We start from the raw sequence: 21,513 nt of genomic DNA on the forward strand, positions 1-21,513 counted from the left end.
TGTGGCTTTGTACAGCAACCCCGTCCCCTCGCCTGAGCAGCGGCTCTTCTCTATCCAGAGAATAGTGCTAGGGAGTCTCTAGCTGTCCCACCAGGTGACCTTAGTCTATCCCTCTGTCAGTCTGTTGGAGATCCCTCTCCCGAGTGGTGGAGGACACCGGCTGGCCTGGGGCAAGAGGAGCTCCGGGCTCCGGGAGCGGGGCCGGAGCCCGAGGAGATGCCCCTCCACGTGAAGTGGCCGTTCCCCGCGGTGCCCCGGCTCACCTGGACCCTAGCCAGCAGCGTCGTCATGGGCCTAGTTGGCACCTACAGTTGTTTCTGGACCAGTGAGTGGCCAAAGGCCAAGTCAGAGTCTGTTCACAGGTCTCTGGCCTGGCTGGGGGTTTTGGGGCTGGGGGTTTGGGGGCTGGGAATATGGCAGGGGCTTTTCTGGTACAGTAAGAAGCCTCGGGCAGGTGGAAATGACTTAGATCCCCGGACTGACTTCTCTTTCCAGAGTACATGAACCACCTCACTGTGCACAACAAGGAAGTGCTGTATGAGCTCATTGAGAACCGAGGCCCTGCCACCCCCCTTATCACCGTCTCTAACCACCAGTCTTGCATGGATGACCCTCATCTCTGGGGTACAGTGCCAGTGTGCTGGGTTCAGGGAGGCAAAACAAGAACAGGCCCCCACCAAAGACAGAATAGATTCACTTTTCACCAGGCTCTTTTGGAAAAACTTGGCCGTGTTTGGGGGGTATACTGCCTAGCTGCTGGAAGTTTCGTGTGTCCCCCAGGATTCATCCAGGGAATGTGATTTGGACAAGATATCAGAAATTTAGAAGGAGTATGGAAGTAGCCATGTCATATCAAGGACTTTTCTTTTTCATAGGGATCCTGAAACTCCGCCACATCTGGAACCTGAAGTTGATGCGTTGGTGAGGAGGAATGGGCCCCTTGAAGTGACTGATCCAGTTCTGTCTAGATTTGCCTTTCTCCTCTGCTCAGGAGGTGGCATCCAGTCTTCCAGGAAGGGAATGGGTGGGCACCTTAGGGCCTTCTCTTGGAGCTTCATTCTGTATGACAGTGAGGGCAGGCATTGTATTGGGTGGGGAGAGTTGGGGACAAGCAATGGGAAGTCTTGGAAGCAGGAATGACTGGGTCTGTTGCTGCTCTAGGACTCCAGCAGCTGCAGACATCTGCTTCACCAAGGAGCTGCACTCCCATTTCTTCAGCTTGGGCAAATGTGTGCCTGTTTGTCGAGGTGAGCTGCTCCTCTGGGAGGCATGTCGAGGCCTCCCTTGGGGGCAAAGAAGTTCGTGGCCGATGTCTCTGTCTTAGAAGAACCTAGGGGAGCCATAGCATGGCAATATAGTTGGCAGAGGATAGGGAGAAGGATGACCTCTTAAAATCTCTGCAGTTGCCTAAAGATTGTCCAAAACTCTGGTGTGAGAATTCAAGGAAGCTTTATTTGCAGGCCCTTCTGAATCTACCACTCCACTCAGGAAGAAGAATGTGGTGTTCCCACTTTATGATGGCAGTGGGTTACATGTATAGAATGTCAAGGGTTTTGGTTTTGGGAGAACAAACAGAGTGGTGAGATGAGGAGGCTTGAATTGATCACTCAGTACCTTTCACAAACCCCTAAGTGTAGGGGCCATCTTGATCCCCATTCTTCAGATAGGGTTCATATTCTCTAGACAAAGCTTAGAAGTCCAAGGTCATAGACTAACAGGTAGCAAACTTAGGATTCAGATCCACTTTGCCCTTTCATCTGGGTAGGCAGATTCCTTTTCAAGTAAAGAATGAAAGAAAGGGTGGTCTAAAAATAGGCTAGAGAAGAGAAGGGTAGCGAATGTCAGAAGGGTGGAAGGTTCTATTTCCATCTTTCTAAGCATTCCAGCAGAGACTATATCATTTTGCTTGATGATTAGTCTCAGTGTCATTTTCTCTCAGATCCTGCTCGGATATGTCAGCATTCTGATAATTTACACCTGTCCATGACTCTAAGCCTTTCTCTGCAAACTCAAAAGTCTTGTGTATATGCATCTGTTTACATTCTTTTTTTAAAGACTGGTTTATTTTATGTGTGAGTACACTGTCTTCAGACACACCAGAAGAGGGTATCAGATCCCATTACAGATGGAGTGAACCACCATGTGGTTTCTGGGAGTTGAACTCAGAACGTTTGGAAGAGCAGTCAGTGCTCTGAACCCTGAGCCATCTCTCCAGCCCTTTCATTTTCTTCTTTTTTCTTTTCTTTTCAGTTTGGGAGATAGAACAGAGAGGCTTGTGCATTCTAGGCATATACTATACCTATGACCTATATTGCTAATTCTGTTCTTCTCGATCTGATTCTAGACTTTCTTTCATTTAAAAACAGATCTGAGCAGCTGGAGAAATATCTCAGTGATTAAGAGCACTGGCTGCTCTTCCCAAGGACTGGAGTTCAATTCCCATTAACAACATGGCAGCTCATGCCTGTAACTCCAAGGGATCCTGTACCCTTACATAGACATACATGCAGGCAAAACATAAAAATTAAAATAAATTAAAAAGAAAAAACCCAGGATCTCAGATGGGCATGGTGATTGATATATGCCTATAATCCCATCCCATCACTCAGTAACCAGGGGCTATGAGATTGAGGCCAGCCTGGTCTATACAGCAAGTTCCAGCCTGACCAGAACTGTAGGACTACATGGTAATGCCCGCCCGCCCTTCCTTCCTTCCTTCCTTTCTTTCTTTCTTTCTTTCTTTCTTTCTTTCTTTCTTTTTCTTTGTTATTGTCGTTGTTGTTTTAAAAACAGTTTGTCTGTGTATTTTCTATTTCCTTAAGTGTTCTCCTTAGCCCAGAAACCTCAGGGAAGGTTCAAGCCTTCCAAAGAGTAGAGACGCTCTGGAGCTGATTTGTAGTCAGCAAATGGGTATGTGTTAGGGAAGCAGGTTCTAGCAAGGCAGGTCATAGGGCAGAGGGAGGTTGAGTTGCTATGATTATCATTTCAGTGAGAGGTACTGTCTAGCTAGGTGTCTTGATGCATGCCTGTTATCTAGCACCAGGAAAGCTGATGGAAGAGAATTACTGTAAGTTTGAGGCCAACCTGGGCTATATAGTAATATCTGTCTCAAAAAAGAAGGTACTATTTGCATATGATAGACACTAAAAAGTTGAGGGAATGTTGTTTTGTTTTGATACAGGATCTTACTGTGTTGCTCATCCTGACCTCAAACTCAAAGCAGTCCTCCTGCCTCAGCTTCCCAAGTGCTGAGATTACAGGCACAGGCATGAGCCACCATTTTCATCTTGAGAGGAGGATATGGTCAAACCAAAAATGTGAAAAGCCAGGGTAGCAGAGAGAAACAGGCTCTAGAAATAGTTCTTGAGGTGTCTATGGATGGTGCTATGGGGAATAAACTGCTGCCTCCATCCTAATGTGGATGGACTAGAAGTGGGCCAGAATTGACTTCACTAGGGTTTGTAGAGTTTGATTTCTTCTCCAGAGAATGGATTAAGGAGAGCAGACCTTTCTCTACAGGAGATGGTGTCTACCAGAAAGGGATGGACTTCATTTTGGAGAAGCTTAACCATGGGGACTGGGTACACATCTTCCCAGAAGGTCAGTTTGGTGCTTGGTCTGGGCCCTCCAGCATTCATGATTCTAGGCCCAAGCTTTGTCTCTGTTCTCTTATTAGGGAAAGTAAACATGAGTTCTGAGTTCCTGCGCTTCAAATGGGGTAAGTATTGCTGGCCAGTCAAACACAGCTAACTTCCCCATCCAAAGATGGTCCCTTGGGTCCCTGGCTTTATTCGTCTCTCAGGTAGGTGTGTCAGGAGCAGTAGAAAAGGGACGGGTGGTGAGTCAAGGACTAAGTCTTTAATTGGGAGATTGTAGAAGTGACATTGGCCAGAGATTGGCAGGGAAGTTTATCCCAGCTTGTGCCAATGCTTCTGCTTTTCTCCAAAGTAGGAATTGGACGGCTGATTGCGGAGTGCCATCTAAACCCTATCATCCTGCCACTATGGCATGTTGGTGAGTCATGAATTGGGGGTAGGGAGGGGACTGTCTTAGATGTTGTTAAGGGGGATTTCAGGTTGTTGGGTGGCTGAGAGAAGTACCTGGGATTCTCTCTGGTACCCTGCTTCCCCCAATGGCTGGCTTTCTATCCACTGTGGTACAGGAATGAATGATGTCCTCCCTAACAGCCCACCCTACTTCCCCCGCTTTGGACAGGTGGGTAGGCACTGCTGACTCTTGTCTATTTGCTTGCTAACTGCCTTATGTTTTTTAGTCCATACTATACAGGATTGGTTGAGGATTTGCTGAGCATGAGCATGTAGTGGGGGAACTAAGTGGGGCTTTTCTGAAAGCAAGACCCTTAGAATAAGAATTGAAATCAGGTGGGGGTGAGAGACAAGGTAGAGTGGGACAACTCATTGATAGAATGATTCCCAGGACTAGGCTGGCCCTTGGATACCACCAAAGCCAGCTGCCTGTTTTAAAGAGGGAGAGTAGCTTTCAGGAACACCACACCCATCAGGGACAAAGCATTGCTCTGACTCCCCACATTGTTTGGGCTGGAACTATAGGTTTCTTGTCATCCTTGATGGCCTGCCTTCTTACAGAAAATCACCGTGCTGATTGGGAAGCCCTTCAGTACACTCCCTGTGCTTGAGCGGCTCCGGGCAGAGAACAAGTCAGCTGTGAGTTTCCTCCCAGGGTCCCCTAGCTCTTTTTGGCCTTCTCAGTCTCTCAGACTCCCAGGGTACCCCAGCCATGGTCCTTGAGAAATGCAGGCCAGCACCATCCTTGCTCTTAGGTGGAGATGCGGAAAGCCCTCACAGACTTCATTCAAGAGGAATTCCAGCGACTGAAGATGCAGGCAGAACAGCTCCACAATCATTTCCAGCCTGGAAGATAGGCTTTGCCTGCCCCAGTCTGGGCCCTTCAGGGTTTGGGAAGTGGTGGTACAGAACCCTGACCAAGCCTGCTTGGCTCTTTACTGCTTTTGAGATTCTTTCCTGCACAAAACTGAGGCTGGGAAATGGACTGATGCTTTTAATTCAGATAGATTGGCTCCTAATTCCTGCTGGATACCCTTTTTTATTCTTGAACATCTGACTCCTTTGGGTTTTTGAGTTAAAAGAAGACCCTTGGCTGTCCCTTACACTTGGTGGAGAAGGAAGGGACACTCTTAGGCAGGGGCCTCCTTCTCACTTCTCTCAGGGAGGAAGCAAAGCAGGTAGTCAAGCAATTAGTTGGGTAGGAGAATACGTGTCTTGGTCATAGGTGCAGAAAGAAGACTCAAATGGACCTTTGGATGGGCTACCACTTGCCTACTGCTCACAAATCTCAGGGATGGTTGTCAGCCAGGTCATTCTACCTGAGCTCCTGCTACAAGGTTTGTCCTTGGGTGGCCTGTAGACAAGAAGAGATGGTATTGGCCAGGATTAAAGTACAGCTAAACTTAACTAGATGTTTCTTCTAGATGGCAGAAAAAGGACCCCCAAGATCTGACCATGAATCCCCAATGTTAGGGCCTATCTGCTTCTCTAATCTTTTTGCCTTGACATCCTCTATATTCTGGGATCTGGGTTTTAATGTTTTTAGAGTAATAAAACATTTGTGTTGTGCCACCATACCTCTGTCTTCTGTGTAGGAATGCAGATGGGAAGCACCTTGCTGGACAAGAAAACAGGACCCTTGCTCCTGGATACAGTGAGATTATTTCAGTAGATGAACATTGGAATCTCACTGTGTACTGGCCACTCAAGTCTTTTGTTATCACCTATAAGCCAAATGATAATATGGCAGGATTCATAAAGGTGATAAAACAGGATTAATAAACTAGCTTCAAAACCTCAAGTGAAGTCAGACATGATGATACATACCTGTGATCTCAGCCCTAAGGAGGCTGAAGTAGGAACATTGCCTTGTGTTTCAAGGTTGGCCTGGGATACTGAGTGAGAGACAAAAAAGGAAAAAAAACAAGAAGAACAAGAAGAAGAAAAAAGGCAAAAATGGGAGACAAAGGTAGGCAGATCTCTATGAGTTCAAAGCCAGCTTGGTCTACTAGTAAGTTCCAAGCCAGCTAGAGCTACTTAGAACCTGTCTCAAGGAAAATTAGGTGTACATAGTGATGCACTCCTTTAATCTCAGCACTTGCGGTGGGTTTCTGTATTTGAGGCTTGCCCAGTTTACATAGTAAGTTTCATCACAGTCAAGGCTACATGGTCAAGACCCTGTCTTGGGGGGGGGGGAGGAAAAATTTTTGTTGTTGTTGTTCGTTTTTTTTTTTTTTTCAAGACAGGGTTTTTCTGTTGTTGTTTTTCAAGACCTGATTTCTCTGTGTGGCCCTGGCTGTCCTGGATTTGCTTTGTGGACCAAGCTGGCCTTGAACTCAGAGATTTGCCTGCCTCTGCCTCCCAGTTGTGGGGATTAAAGTTGTGCACTACACGGCCAGTCTTAAAACATTTTTTAGAAGAGGAAAACGTCACTTTGTGGGGATAAAATGCATGTAAAAGCCAGACATACAACTTAGGTTCAAGGGTAACATCCCCTTTTCATGTATCTATTTTTGTATTCATTTGAGAAATGCCAGCTACATTTCTTCAAGAGATTTAAATTTATGATACAGTTTCATTTGTTCAAATATGTCCTGTCCAGCAGGGCATTAAACAGGGGTCTGAGGAGATCACCTGAAAGAGAAAGTGGGGGAAACAGGCCGACGCAAAGAATGGTGATCTGTCTATAGTCCGATCAAATCGCCATTTTTACTTTTTCACATGGGTTATATACACAAAAATGCAGGATGTGGGGGAAGGGGATGACGCAGGAACTTAAATGTTCAGGGGGAGTATAGCTATCTTCCAGAACAGAGTGTCAGCTGGGTGAAGCTTCAGGGGACAGGTCACTATGCCTCTGCCTATGATTCACTTGTCCTTATCTAAGTTGGTACTATCTACCAAGGTTACCTATCTACAAGGTCTATGACAACTTAGGCTGGCAAATTTCCACCAAAGCTGCTTGTTTATAATATCTTATAGTTATCTGTTTCAGGGTTTTTCCACAGAGACCCAAGACTTTGTGTTATGGCTGATTTTAGGCCTTCAGTGTATAAGCAAAGCTGCCCCTGACATCTCCTCCCTTCTCCAAGTATAAAAGGACCTTGGAGATTCCAGTCTTGCAAAGGTGGGAATAGAGGCCTGACCTCCAGTAATTAAAGGGGACCTTGTAATGGCTCTGGTCCTCCTGTCATTGTCCAGTGAGGCATGAGGGCCATATTCATCCCAATGTCTTTTTCCTGGAGAGGGGATATTTTTTACATCAACCCCTATGCAGTCAGGCTTGTCCCTCAGGGAACCCAGAAAGATAATTGAATTTGTATATTCCCTTGCAGTGGTTAGCCTTGCAGCCTAAGCAAGAATTTAGATCGCCAGTCAGAGGGGGTTCTGGGTGGCCCCTCTCTGCTTGGTCTAGGGGCGGAAGTCCCCTCTTTAGTTTGGGTGGAGATGTGTTTTGGGAACACCCTGGATAGAGTAACAACCTCGTCTTGAGTCTCGTGGTCCTCCATAGCTAACATGATAATGTATCTGAACAGGTTTTGCTATCAAATCATATATCTGTTGTTTCACAAAATTAGTAAGCCTATTCAATGTCCAGAAACCAAAAGAAATAAGCAGAAGTAACCCAATTAATGGTCTCAAAATTGGAGGAAGTAGGGTTGACAACCATGGAGAGGTTGAAAACCAATTCTCGTACCAGCTCTCATTTTTTTTTTCTCTCTCTCTCTGTCTTTTCTCAAGGCCTTCTCTGACCTTTTTCATGCTCTCTTTAACAATCTCTGTCTTATCTGTGTAAAAGCAACATTCTTTAAGGGCTATACACAGTCTAGAGCTGTACACAGTCTTTTCTATTGTAAAAGGGTAAATCAAGTCCAATAAAGTCCTTTGTAATTTTTGGAGATCACTTCAGACAGCAAAACTAGGGATTTCTTCAGATTAGTGATGTCAGTCTCTACCTGTTTGATGTCCTTGTCACTGGCCCACTGAAGGTCTGGATAGTGTAAGTCCGGAGGCCAGCATCAGGATTAGAACTTCCAACAGCAAACACCACGGGTGATTCATTTTTACCTGGAAAAGAAAAAGAAGGGAAATCTCTGGGAGATTTCTCTTCCCTGGATATCAATTGTTATTCATCTTATTTATAATTAGGCCTGTCTTTGTGAAGGTATCTATTTCATTTATCTTTTTGGCAGCCATTTAGTTGTGAGTTCTTTGGTATCCAATAGGCATATCAATCCTTGGGCCCATATTAGAACTGAGTATGGGCCATTCCATTTAAAGGTGAGATGGTAATTGGCTTTTAAAAGCCAATTTTTTAGAGTTCTTGTAAAACCAGGGCAGAAGTACTAGCAGCCGCTTCTCCCACACTCAGTGAGTCATGAAGACACTATTTCAAAGTTCCACAATATCTGTTCTATAATACCTGTCCTTGAGAATTACAAGGAATTCCAGTAACATGGGTAATACTAAATTGTCAACAAAACGTCTCAAATGTCTGACTATATATAACATTCAGTTTTGTTTATTTTAATATTATATGGAACACCAAATATAAAAAGATAATATAGGCAATAACTAATTATATTTTTTATTGTTTCTCCTATTAAAGTAATTGTAACTAGAAAGCCTGAAAAGGTGTCAAATCACATATACATATTTTAATTTTCTAAATTAAAAAATGAGTAACATCTACTTGCCATAATTGATTAGGTATAAGTCCCCAAGTATTACCACCATTATGAAAAAATTGAGGGCCGGGTGGTGGTGGCGCACGCCTTTAATCCCAGCACTTGGGAGGCAGAGGCAGGAGGATTTCTGAGTTCCAGGCCAACCTGGTCTACAGAGTGAGTTCCAGGACAGCCAGGGCTACACAGAGAAACCCTGTCTCAAAAAACAAAAACAAAACAAAACAAAAACAAAAAAGAAGAAAAGAAAAAAAATTGAGGACACTAAAAGCAAATTTTTGTAATTTGACTTATACACTCTCTGAAAATATCAAATTGTTGTCTCAAGCTATTATTATTAAACATAGATCCATGAAGATGCAGTGTCTTATGTATATAAACATTTTTCATTACAAGCCTTTATCTCAATTTAATTTTTGGTATAAACTTGTAACAAACTTTGTAACTTGATCATATACTCTAAAAATATATGAATACTGAGGACAAAAGGATACAAGGGCAAATATAATGGAGAGATAAAACAGAACTCTTTGTCTTTTTCCACTTAGAATATAAAATAAAACTTTTTTCCTTTTCTCAAATAAAATAGAAATTTTCTTTGTACTTTTTCTTTAGATAGCTTTCATAGAAAACCTTCTTTACACCTAATAATAAATTCTTAATGACTTAAGTGGCCTCAGACTAGCAGGCATAAGTTAGTTTTTGCAGAGACAAAACAAAAGCTGTTTGACTGTTTTTAGAATGAAGTGCCAAGTGCCCCAAAACTGCAGCTTTTGGTCTCAGGGATCACAAAAGGCAGATCAGCTACAGTGGCATAGTAACCTAGATAAACAAACAGCAACCCCAATGTAAAGAATAAAATTGTATGGCCAATTGTTTTTGTAGTGTTTGTAACCTATCTGATATACAAATTTGTTATGGCATCTTCTTGGGGGTCTAGGCAATCTAGTATGAGCTCTTAAATGTCTTAAAAAATTAAGGAAAAATATATGTGTCTTAGATTGAGCTGTATTTGTAAACTTTGAAAATTAGTAATATCTAGAAAAGGAACAATTTTAAGCAATTACAAACCATGAGCTATATACTGGCTATGAGTATACTGATTAAAAGCCTATTTTTTGCATTTTAAATAGTGTCTACAGCACGTAGTTCTGTACTGAACTGAAGCGGAGGAACTTAAGAGAGTAAATATGTAATCTAATTATGTATATTATCTTCTCATTAAATGAGCTGTCTATTAATACAGTAAACACACCTTTTATGGGCTATATGTATAAATTCATAAGAAATACAAGAGCATGTGTAGAGAAAAGCTGTAACAAATTGATCATGTATTAGGCCAAATATCAGGTTTTTGGGTTTTTTTTTTTTTTTTTTTTTTTTTGGTTTTTCGAGACAGGATTTCTCTGTGTAGCCCTGGCTGCCCTGGAACTCACTCTGCAGGCCGGCCTCGAACTCAGAAATCCACCTGCCTCTGCCTCCCAAGTGCTGGGATTAAAGGCATGTGCCACCACTGCCCGGACAGTATTTTTTAATAACCAATTATATTATTGTTTGGAATAAGGAATATTTCATTAAGTTCTTCCTTAAAATACCTTTATGATCTTAGCCTATAATTTTGTATTAACACAGCAACAGCTTTAAAACAGGATGTTAAAATAAAGAAATATAAATCTATATTAATAATCTTTTTTATCAAAGGACTGTTATAAAAACAGCCAATAATGAATCAATTTCTCTATATATAAATAATAGCTTTTTCTGGGGCTGGAGAGATGGCTCAGAGGTTAAGAGCACTGACTGCTCTTCCAGAGGTCCTGAGTTCAATTCCTAGCAACCACATGGTGGCTCACAACCACCTGTAATGAGATCTGATGCCCTCTTCTGGTGTGTCTGAAGACAGCTACAGTGCATTCATATAAATAAAATAAATAAATCTTTTTAAAAATAGCTTTTTCTACTTTTTGTAAAATACTCTTCTTTTGTCAATTAATTGTTGAGGGAAATTAGGATTTGTATCTCTCTTGAGAATATTAAACAGAGGCTTAAGTCTTTTTGTGGTAAGCTTAAAATAAGATTTTAGCCAATTATCATCTCTTAGAAACTTCTGAAAATAAAATAAATAAACTGTCTTTTCTTATTTGAATTTTCTGTGTCACAATTTATTTAGGAATATAGCTGGTGTCTCAGATATTGAAAAGATATGATCTTTGGATGTTTTTGGAGCATCAAGCACTCTAAAATGTTAAAGCTCGTTGTATGAGAGCAAAGGCTTGTATTAAAACTCTTTTAGGGGGATCAATTAATAAGCCAATTATATAACAGAAGAAGGTGTTCATCAGGGCTTTGTTTGATCTTGGATAAAACTCTTACTGAGGCCTGGCGGTGGTGGCACACGCCTTTAATCCCAGCACTTGGGAGGCAGAGGCAGGCAGATTTCTGAGTTCAGGCCAGCCTGTTCTACAGAGTGACAGGACAGCCAGGGCTACACAGAGAAACCCTGTCTCGAAAAACCAACCAAACAAACAAAAAAAACTTACTGAGATCTCTTTTATACTTCTGGTTTTTGAATGACTCCAACTTTGAATCACCAGCTTTAATCAGTTTTTTGTTACCAAAATTATAAATTTGTAACCATACCCAATAATATATAACCAGGACATATAGAACATACTTATATTTTTTAAACCAATTAAAAATAAGAATAAATGCACATCTAAACAAATTTTCTTACCTTTTTAGCTGTAATTATAAAAGAAAAGTCCCTTTCATTTATCAAATAATGTTCAAGCACTTGATCAGACATTCAGACCTGTGTCTCTTGTCCTATCATTCTTTCACTCCCTTCCCTAGGGTCTCATGGGCCGGGGCACACATACACACACAGTCAGGGTTGGGGGCTGGAGAAATGGTTCAGCAGTTAGAGTACCTGTTGTTTTTGCAAAAGGCCTAATTTCTATTTCTAGCATCACTGTCAAAAGACTCAATCACTTATAACTCTAAGTTTTAGGGCTCCAATACTCTCTCTGGCCTCCATGGGCACCGATAAATCCTTCTAAAGATAAAATACTGCCTCCAGTATGCTATGCAAACAGTCTACTATTGAGCTACACTATGCCTTCAAATATAGACTAACTATGGAAGCAGGGACTGATCAGAATTATCTCAAAACAACAATGGACTGGTTGGTATAGTGTATGCCTAGCATATGAGAAGTTCTGTGTTTAATCCCTAGCATGAAAAAAAGGAGACCTTAAGGGGCTGGAGAGATGGCTCAGTGGTTAAGAGCACTGACTGCTATTTCAGAAGTCCTGAGTTCAATTCCCAGAAACCACTGACTGCTCTTTCAGAGGTCCTGAGTTCAATTCCCAGAAACCACATGGTGGCTTACAACCATCTGTAATGGGACCCGATGCCCTTTTCTAGTGTGTCTGAAGAAGAGTGACAGTGTACTCACTTACATTAAATAGATAAATAAATGTCTTCTGTCAACAAAGATATTGGGAAATTGTGTCTGTCTGATTGATACAGCCCTTTTCATTTGGCAGCATCTAAAACTAGAAAGAAAAACATGTCAGCTTCTATTTTAGTCTAATACATCCTGGTATTTGCCAAGTAGGTGTGGCAGCAGCAGTGGCTGGGCAATGTCCTTGTTCAATTAAAAGTTCTCAAAAATTTGCAACTACAAATGAGTATCTTTGAATATACATTTTTGCTTGGCTGAATATTTCTGTTTAATGAAATCGTAAGTATAGAACTGTTTAGTTAAAAACAGTAGACTTATCCAGATGTGTTGCCTGCCTGTGACTTGGAGACACGAGAATAAGGAGGTCAAAGCAAGCCTTGACTATATAAGGAGTTCAAGGCCAGGCTGAACTATGTGAGAACCTCAAATTTTAAATAAATAAATAAATAAATGCACAGATACATAAATAAATAACAGAGTAGCCAGATATATGTTTTTAATGTCATCACTCAGAAGGGAGAGGCAGGTGGATCTCTCTGAGTTTGAGGCTAGCTGGGCTACAGAGTGAGTTCCAGGATAGACAGGGCTGTTACAGAGAAACCCTGTACCCCCCAAAAAAATTTTGAAAAAAAAAGAAAACCCAGAAATAGATAGGACCTCTGAGTTTGAAGGCAGCCTGCTCTACAGATTGAGTTCCAGGACAGTAAGGGGTACACAGAGAAACAAAGCAAAAGATGTGTTTTATCACACACCTGTAGCTTGACATCAGTTCTCTTCTTCAATCAGTGTTTTTCAGAGCTTTGATTCTTTAATACAATTCTTTATGTTGTGTTGACCCCAACCATAAAATTTTCATTGCTACATTATAACTGTAATTTTAATTTTGCTAGTTACAATAGTTGATATGCAACTCCTGTGAAAGGGCCGTTTGACCCTGAAGGGGTCGTGATCCATAAGTTGAGAACAACTGCCAGGCAGTGGTGGCGCACGTCTTTAATCCCAGCACTTGGGAGGCAGAGGCAGGCGGATTTCTGAGTTCGAGGCCAGCCTGGTCTACAGAGTGACAGAGTGAGTTCCAGGACAGCCAGGGCTACACAGAGAAACCCTGTCTCAAAAAACCAAAACCAAAACAAAAAAGGAAAGAAAAGAGAACGACTGCCTTAGGTTAATCAGCATATATGTTAGGAGAGTTCAAGATTTGGTTATAAAGTGTAGGCAGGTTTGGTGGCTCACTGCTATAATCCTAGCACTTGAAAGGTTATAGCGATTTTGTTCATACCACACCGTTTCAAAACAAAACAAATTAACCAACTAAAACAAAACCCAGAAAAGTCTCTCAATGCTTTTGTGCTGCCGACTTTCTGATTCTAGCTGTCAGTCCTTTCTCTAAGGCAAATCACAAGGAAAGATAATTTTCCCTTTGGATTCCCCCACCCACCCAAACACACACTAATTTACAGTGGGATCTCCCTTGTCAAAGTTGGCAAGTGATGCTAAGTTAAAAGAAACAGTGTTCTGCTCTAACCGTATATTACCTGACTTTTAGCGGCAAATGACATTGTTACTTATGTTGTCCTTCAGACCCGGCTGCCAGAAGGGAGGGTTTCCACCCCTCTTTTCTGATACTGCATCTGTTCTGTAGACTCTCCTCCATCCTGCCCATTTTAACAGCTGGCTGGTGTTCCTCTGAAGCTGGACTGTTTTCTCATTCTAAGGGAGTGCATTTTCTCTTCTATACCAGAGGGGAGGGTCTATTTTTAGAAAAAAGACTCCAGTATCGCGATTTTAAGCAAAACGGACGAAAACAGAAAAAGGAAACTATTAGAGCACGAGGCGCAGTAGAACCAACCCGCCTGGGTGAACCAGGTAGCAGCCAGCTCGATCACGCCTCCTTCTCACAAGGAGCATGCGCAACTGGAAACACGTACAGCCAACCAGTGAAAAGGAGTGGTCATGAGTGCCACCCTCTTAGCCCAATCACAGGCGAGTATGTGTGAGAAGGTCCCAGACCGATGGGGGCGGGGCTTGAGCGGGAGTGACGGTCATCTGATCTGCAGTGGCCTTGGAGGCCCAGGCACTGAAAGCTGAGGTTATGATGGCGGCAACAGTGGTATCACGGATACGGATGCGGACACGGCGGGCTCCGGTCCTATGGCTGCCTCTGTTGTTGGTGGCAGTGGTGACAGCAGTGGCCACGGAGCAGCAGGTGCCACTGGTACTGTGGTCGAGTGACCGGTGAGCGGGCAGGAACAGGGCTGGTCGGGCTGGCCTGCCTGGCTGAGTTGGCTAGGTTGGGTTCGGGAGTGCCATGCGGTGCGCCACGGTGGATCAGCCCTTGCTGAACTCCAGGGCTGTCCTTGGCCAGCGGCTTCGAGGCCCAGATGGAGACTGTCTTTTATTCAGGGGTTCGCTCCATGATGGCGAGCGTTCAGATCTCAGGGCCTCCCACGTGAAGCCGGGAGCCCATGGGCTTAGGATCTCAAGCAACGAAATTAGGCCTGACAGTTTTTCTTCTGTCCACTTCCAGGAACCTGTGGGCTCCTGTGGCTGACACACATGAGGGTCATATCACCAGCGATATGCAGCTTTCTACCTACTTAGACCCTGCCCTGGAGCTGGGCCCCCGCAATGTACTGCTGTTCCTGCAAGACAAGGTGAGTCTGCCCTAGCCTGTTAAGTCTTTGTCCATGGGAAGCAGACCCCACCCCACCCCTACTGCCCCTTCCATAGGTGAAGCTGTAGTGACCTCGTCCCACCTGTAGGTAGGTGTAGTTAGATTTTTTGGAAGATATGTAGGAGAAGCTTCAGTGGGAACAGTAGACCCACAGAAACAGCACAGACTTGATTTAAGGAAGCAAAGGATTAAAGACCAAATACTTACCTAGTACTAAGCATTACTTTCTGATGTCCTGTAGCTTGATGGGAATTACTACTCAGTTTCACAGATGAGAAGACTCATTTTAGGGGAAGATTAGTGACTTGCCCAAGGTGAGATATATGTTGGTAGTGTTGTAATTTTTAACTGGAATAACTGGAAAATGACCACTTATTTAGCCTGGTATATGCGCTCTATTCAACTGATATCATTATCTTGGTTTTACTGCTAAGGAAAGTAATGCTTAAGAGGTAAAAAGAGGTAAAATGAATTGCTGAATTGTGAATTGCACAACACATTACTTCCAGCTTGGAGGTATCAGACCTGTCCTCTAGTTTTTTGCTGAGCCAGCATTCTATTTTTCCTTTCACTCCAGGTGTCTGCACCCAGAGCAGGAGTATGGACTATGTTCTAGTATAGCATAAGATTGTTTGTTGTTCAAGAGGATGTCAAGTCTCTGCTTGTCCCTTCCTCCTTAGTAGTTTGGCTGGCTCTTTCTGTTTGTGGCCTCCCTCTGTTGCTGTGTCTCAGGTGGTAGTAATTGTGCTGGTTGTTACTCCTTTCAGAAGGTGGTAAATAACAGGTCAGACCAGAACTTAGTCCTACCACTTTTCAGCCTTTGGGCACATGGAATAATCTTTGTAAACCATACTTTTCTATAAGTGCAAAATGAAGCTATCCACCTATATCAGGAGTCTGAGAGAAGTAATCTACATAGATCATCTAGCCACAGTCTCTCAATCTTAAGGCATTTTCTTTTTTTGACAATGGTGGAGTACTTGCTATGTGTTTGGAAGTAGACATTCTTGTGAAGGCAAGTGGTTAAGAGCTAAATTGGCACATGGTATAATACCAGTCTTTTTAGTCTAGAGAAGGCTAAGGCAACAAAATAAGGAAAGACACTGTTTTAGATAACAGTGAGATCAGGCAGGGTCTCTGGAAATAACATCTTATTGGCAGGAGGGAGTCATGTGACTTTTGAGGAGGGGTATTACTGGCAGGAAAACAGCAGGTGTGAAGGCCTTGAGCAAGGGAGTGCTCTTACTGAGTTCTAGGGGCTGCTTGTGTGACTGGAGCCTAATATGTTATTGAAAGGTTAGGTGATCTGCTAGGTCACCTAGAGATAGAGGAAATGCCACAAGGGGAAAGGTTGATAGAAAGGTAGGAAGGCCTTGCATATGTAGCACAGAATATAGGAGAGGAGCATAGGAAAGGAGGCTGGGGGCTGAAGACATGGTTCAGAAGTTAAGAGCACTGACTGCTCTTTGAGTCCTGAGTTCAATTCCAGCAACCACATGGTGGCTCACAACCATCTGTAATGAGATCCAATGTCCTCTTCTGGTGTGTCTGAAGACAGCTACAGTGTACTCACATACATAAAATAAATAAATCTTTTAAAAAAGAGGCTGGGCTTATGTATACTAAAAACAATGAGTTTAGGGAAGCTAGTTAAGATTACCTCCAGGCATAACTGGGAGAAGCCAGAGGAAGCTAGCTGGGGGTTGAGGGAAGGAGAAGTAAAAACACTTTGTAGAGAGATTGGCATTGCCAAGTTCCTGAGAGCTCAGAAATCTGCTTCCCCCATTGTGTTCCAATATCGTCCTCTCACCTCACTCCCACCAACAATGGTGGGGCAAGGGCTTCTTCCTTTGAAAAGGATCCTGCCCAGACTGTAGAGAGGTTCATTTCCTCTGACTTCTACTTCCCTCTTAAGAGGCATATGGTAAATGTTCTTTGCTGTCCTCTTCCTCTTCTCTAACTTCCCTTTTCCTCCCCAGCTTTTCTTGCTTCTTGACCCTTGTTTGGTAGGTTATCACAAACCAGCTGTCCATAAATCTCCAACCCTATAATTACCTTCTATATCTTGTCTTCATGCCCTCAGAGTGCTGGGGAGAAAAGAGTAAGCCTTCCACTCACCTCTGCCACAATTCCTGATGGTTCATTCTTCTGTTAGCCCTGAGAATCCTCCCTCTGTATCCTGGCCCTTGGTCTTTGTTCCTTGCCCAGCCTCCTAGGACATCTCTTCTGCTTCCCTTTTAGCTAAGCATTGAGGATTTCACAGCATACGGTGGTGTGTTTGGAAACAAGCAGGACAGTGCCTTTTCTAACCTGGAGGTAAGGGTCTGCTCACAGCCAAAAGGAAAGACAATATATTCTGTGCTCTTTCCCAGAGAGAGGTCCAGAGGCTTTGAGGGTAGTGGGCTTGGTATATAACTGTCAAGGCCTGAAGATGTGGGACATTTACTTTCTGGCCCATTGTGAGATCCAGACCCTATGGGGTGTGGCTTTCTAGGTGAGGTTTTTAGGGGTTATTTATAAGGTCCATTGGTCCCTGGCACACTTTGTCTTCCACATCTTCCCTACCATCAGAATGCCCTGGACTTGGCCCCCTCCTCACTGGTGCTTCCTGCTGTGGACTGGTATGCAATCAGCACTCTGACCACCTACCTACAGGAGAAGCTTGGGGCTAGTCCCTTGCATGTGGATCTGGCTACCCTAAAGGAACTAAAGCTCAATGCCAGCCTTCCTGCCCTGCTGCTCATCCGTCTGCCCTATACAGCCAGGTACAGCCTAAGTGGTATGGCCTCCAGCCTCTAGCCTTGTACCTCAGATAGGGGTAATATCCTGGGCTCTGTTGGTGGCAAAGTTCAGTCAAAGATGACAATATTCCCCTGTTCACTACCTTAAGACTCTTATAGAAAGTTCCTTGTATGCCAAGAAGTGACAGAATGGACTTCCTATCAGGTTGTGACTTATATGTATCCACCACTGAGTTAGGCCTATTGGGCCTCCAGAAATGAGACATTGTTCCTACTTATTGAAAACTTTGTTACCACCACCAATGCCTACTTTATAGGACTGTGGACATACTTGCAAAGAGGGGAAAGGGGAATGGGATTCCAGGCAGGGGTACTGAAGCAAATAGAGGTGTGGAGGTGGGGTTAGTTACTGCTGAGCTGAGCCTCTGCATGACTATCAGAGTAGCAGATGAAGTCCACAGGCTTAGTAAGTGGGGCTAGTGGGAAGGGAGATGCTGGAAGGGCTGAGAGAAAGGTAGTGAGTTTCAGAGAACTGCTCCAGGCAAGCTGTTTGGATTTGAGAGCAGAGTAACCTGTAGGCCTCTCACTTTTTTATCCATAGCTCTGGTCTGATGGCACCCAGGGAGGTCCTCACAGGTAACGGTGAGTGTGTTACTGGAAGATTTATGTCTCCATTTTGCCCTGGGCCAGGAAAATAGAACTGGTTTCTCCTTACTGCAAGGATGCCCCTCATTTCTCAGAGTGGCTGACAGCTGAGCAAGTACATAGAGGCTTGCTACTTGGTCATGTTCTTCTGTAGCCAGCCCTACCTGACAGAAATGTCCAAGTGCCTTATGACCCCCTGTGCAAGAGCCCCAAAATCTAGTTTTTGCACAAGTCTAATGAATCTCTGTATTTAATAGACCAGTAACATTGTGCAAAAACAATTAGGAAGGTTTATCTTTGTGGTAAAGGGCAGTCCATCTGCATGAAAAGGGAGTTGAGTAGATATGGAGTTCTCTATATCACTATATGTTTTGTTTACTTAGGTTTAGCTTACCATCAGAGAACCACAATTGTCCCCAGAGAGACTGGCAGAGTATGTAGGAGAAATAGCTGTTTTTAGAGGTCCTCAGTGGAAACTAACAGTACTGAATTCTCATAGTCTATAAGGTCTCTGAAGCAGACAATGGGTAGTATTTCTTTAAGCAAGCTACCTTATAACTTGGCTCTCTATTCTCTTGTCACTCTTCAGATGAAGTCATTGGACAGGTACTGAGCACACTCAAGTCTGAAGATGTCCCTTACACCGCAGCTCTTACTGCAGTCCGCCCTTCTAGAGTATGTACTCTTCTAGCAGGGGTCCTGGGGCATGGGGCTGTGAGGCAATGTGGTGAGTGTGACTGGATATGGAGGGGTATGTCACAAACAGGATCTCTCAGGAGCCTCCAGTTTGGGGGATTAATAGACAGAGGATTGCTTCCTCCATCCATGGTGTCTTTTTTCCATCTTGCTTGTGAGCTATTTTGGGCAGTGTGATCATTAGTTTAGGGAGATGGAATATCAGGGCTAGGGACTTTCAGATAGTATACAGGGTACCTGGTGGGGAAGGAATACCAATCTAGTGGATTAGGTTTTGTTTTTAGGACTGTTGAGAGAAGGCTTGTTGGATGTTTCTGCAGGTGACCCGTGATGTAGCCATGGTGGCTGGGGGTCTAGGTCGCCAGCTGCTTCAGACTCAGGTGGCATCACCAATCCATCCTCCTGTGAGTTACAATGATACTGCCCCAAGGATCCTGTTTTGGGCACAAAACTTCTCTGTGGCATACAAAGACGAGTGGAAAGACTTGACCTCCCTCACTTTTGGTGTAGAGAATCTTAACTTGACCGGCTCCTTCTGGAATGACTCCTTTGCCATGTAAGGGTTATAGGAAGAGAAGGAAGGGCTATCCTATGGTCTTCCTGCCACTGTGAACTCAGTATAGGACAAGGATGTGGGATTGGGTGTATGTATATGTGTGTGTGTGTATATATATATATATATATATAGGACAAGGATGTGGGATTGGGTGTATGTGTGTGTGTGTGTGTGTGTGTGTGTGTGTGTGTGTATATATATATATATATATATATATATATATATATATATATATGTTTGGGGTGAAGAAGGTCTTTGTGTGGTATGTTCACCAAGGAGATGGATATCACAGTATCCCAGGGTGATGTTGCTGGTAAATGGGGACACTGTATTGGCAGGTGGCTATAAGGATAAACCTAGGGCAGCTTAGGTTGGAGCCAACCTAATGAGGACCTTCTTAAGGTCCTTCTAGAGCCTGACAGTACTACTCTGCTTTGTCCAATAGGCTTTCACTGACCTATGAGCCACTCTTTGGTGCAACAGTGACATTCAAGTAAGTTCTGTTGGCTGACGTTTGGCTGAGCTGGTATGTTTTTACTCTATTTTGTTCATCTGACATCTCTGCAACTCCCACCTCCCAGGTTCATTCTGGCTAGTCGCTTCTACCCAGTATCTGCCCGATATTGGTTTACCATGGAACGACTTGAAATCCACAGCAATGGCTCTGTTGCCCATTTCAATGTTTCCCAAGTCACAGGACCTAGCATCTATTCTTTCCACTGTGAGTACATCAGCAGTCTGAGCAAGAAAGGCAATCTCCTTGTGACCAACGTGCCCTCACTCTGGCAGATGACTCTTCATAACTTCCAGGTATTAAAAGGGTGAAAGGATGATGAGACTTGCTACCTCAAGCTGGTGGCAGTAAGGGGAGGGAAGAAGGGCCCAGAAAATTTCAGTATGTTTGAGCATGTAGCCAAGAGTTCTAGCCTTGTGCAGTCTCTGAGGATATAGACTATTCATTGATTCAAGAATCCTAGCCCTTACTGTCTGTAGAACCTTGTAGTCCTATCTGATCCATGTCTATGTGTCTCCTAGATCCAGGCCTTCAATGTGACTGGTGAACAGTTCTCCTATGCTAGCGACTGTGCTGGCTTCTTCTCTCCGGGCATCTGGATGGGGCTGCTCACCACCCTCTTCATGCTTTTTATATTCACATATGGTCTGCACATGATACTCAGCCTAAAGACCATGGATCGCTTTGATGACCACAAGGGCCCCACCATCACTTTGACCCAGATTGTGTGACATATATCAGAGGGATTGAGGAAGTGTTTGTTGGTGTCTAGGTTGTCATGTTTCCATTTTGTGACACAGTGGATGGAAAGGTTTGTCCTCTTCCTACTATAGCATGAACCCTACATACACCACCCTCAGTCTGTCTTGCTTCCTCTTTAATCTGGAGAGGGACTTCCCTGGGGCTATCCCCCATCTCTACCAACAAAGTGTATTCTTCATAGATATTAGATAAATCTTCCAGGCTTCATCATCAAGAGAGGAAGGGACCTTAATTCTAGGGTCTGCCTTTTCCCCCTTCTCCTTATTTATTCTTACCCCTCTGCTATTATCCCTTGCTGTTTATAGTGCTTTTGTGTAGTAAATGCTCACTCCCCAAGCTTTATGGAGCTTCCAGCAACAGCCATGAACTTGGAGTTCCTTGAATTTGAGAGGTGTGGAAAGGCTACTTAACTGTCCAGCTTAGCTGTTACGGGTTTTTTTTTTGGGGGGGGGGCAGGGGTGATGTGTTAAGAATGATCGGTACACTGGGGTTTATTTCTGTGGCCTGAGAAGGAAGAAATCACCACGAGGACTGGTGAACAAAATGTGCTCACTGGGTTTCTGGATTATTCCCAGGAGGATTGCCTGTCAAGAGGCTGGAGGTGTGTGTTTGCGGGGGGGGGGGGGGGGCTGCTTCTGTTTTTTTCCGTCCTAATAAAATAAAGACGTGTTGCCATGTGTTGGGCTTCGTGTCACTCATCTTTGCGCTGGACAGTATATTTGTTCTTG

General features: G+C 43.7%; 2 protein-coding genes and 1 long non-coding RNA gene across 10 annotated transcripts; 2 read left to right on the plus strand and 1 right to left on the minus strand.

Annotated features, from left to right (window-relative positions):
* The first annotated feature begins 185 nt into the window (after positions 1-185).
* On the plus strand, positions 186-5,623 carry Tafazzin (tafazzin, phospholipid-lysophospholipid transacylase). 6 transcript variants are annotated; one of them, XM_034484895.2, is made up of 10 exons: positions 186-325; positions 496-624; positions 876-921; positions 1,162-1,247; positions 3,520-3,600; positions 3,677-3,718; positions 3,949-4,014; positions 4,163-4,215; positions 4,608-4,685; positions 4,802-5,623. In XM_034484895.2, exons 1-10 carry the CDS (start codon positions 217-219, stop codon positions 4,901-4,903), a joined length of 792 nt encoding a protein of 263 aa, XP_034340786.1. In that variant the 5' UTR covers positions 186-216; the 3' UTR covers positions 4,904-5,623. The 6 variants fall into 6 exon arrangements, with proteins under 6 accessions (XP_034340786.1, XP_034340787.1, XP_034340788.1 ...); XM_034484896.2 differs by having other exon boundaries at positions 3,952-4,014; XM_034484897.2 differs by lacking the exon at positions 4,163-4,215 and having other exon boundaries at positions 4,572-4,685.
* LOC143435566 (uncharacterized) lies at positions 5,129-14,119 on the minus strand. 2 transcript variants are annotated; one of them, XR_013105984.1, is made up of 2 exons: positions 13,733-14,119; positions 5,129-8,114 (listed from the first exon to the last, which is right to left on the minus strand). It is a non-coding gene; the product is annotated as an uncharacterized LOC143435566 (long non-coding RNA). The 2 variants fall into 2 exon arrangements; XR_013105985.1 differs by lacking the exon at positions 13,733-14,119 and adding an exon at positions 12,193-13,717.
* Positions 14,120-14,219: 100 nt separating this feature from the next.
* Positions 14,220-21,462, plus strand: Atp6ap1 (ATPase H+ transporting accessory protein 1). Of its 2 annotated transcripts, none has more exons than XM_034485662.2 (10): positions 14,220-14,432; positions 14,725-14,851; positions 17,113-17,187; positions 17,443-17,636; positions 18,214-18,248; positions 18,847-18,932; positions 19,274-19,509; positions 19,955-20,002; positions 20,091-20,319; positions 20,545-21,462. In XM_034485662.2, the coding sequence occupies exons 1-10, from the start codon at positions 14,290-14,292 to the stop codon at positions 20,752-20,754; spliced, it is 1,383 nt and encodes a 460-aa protein (XP_034341553.1). In that variant the 5' UTR covers positions 14,220-14,289; the 3' UTR covers positions 20,755-21,462. The 2 variants fall into 2 exon arrangements, with proteins under 2 accessions (XP_034341553.1, XP_034341552.1); XM_034485661.2 differs by having other exon boundaries at positions 14,221-14,432; positions 18,214-18,254.
* The last annotated feature ends 51 nt before the right edge of the window (positions 21,463-21,513 follow it).

Source organism: Arvicanthis niloticus, chromosome X (genome assembly GCF_011762505.2).
Source record: "Arvicanthis niloticus isolate mArvNil1 chromosome X, mArvNil1.pat.X, whole genome shotgun sequence".
Taxonomy (NCBI): Eukaryota; Metazoa; Chordata; class Mammalia; order Rodentia; family Muridae; genus Arvicanthis; species Arvicanthis niloticus.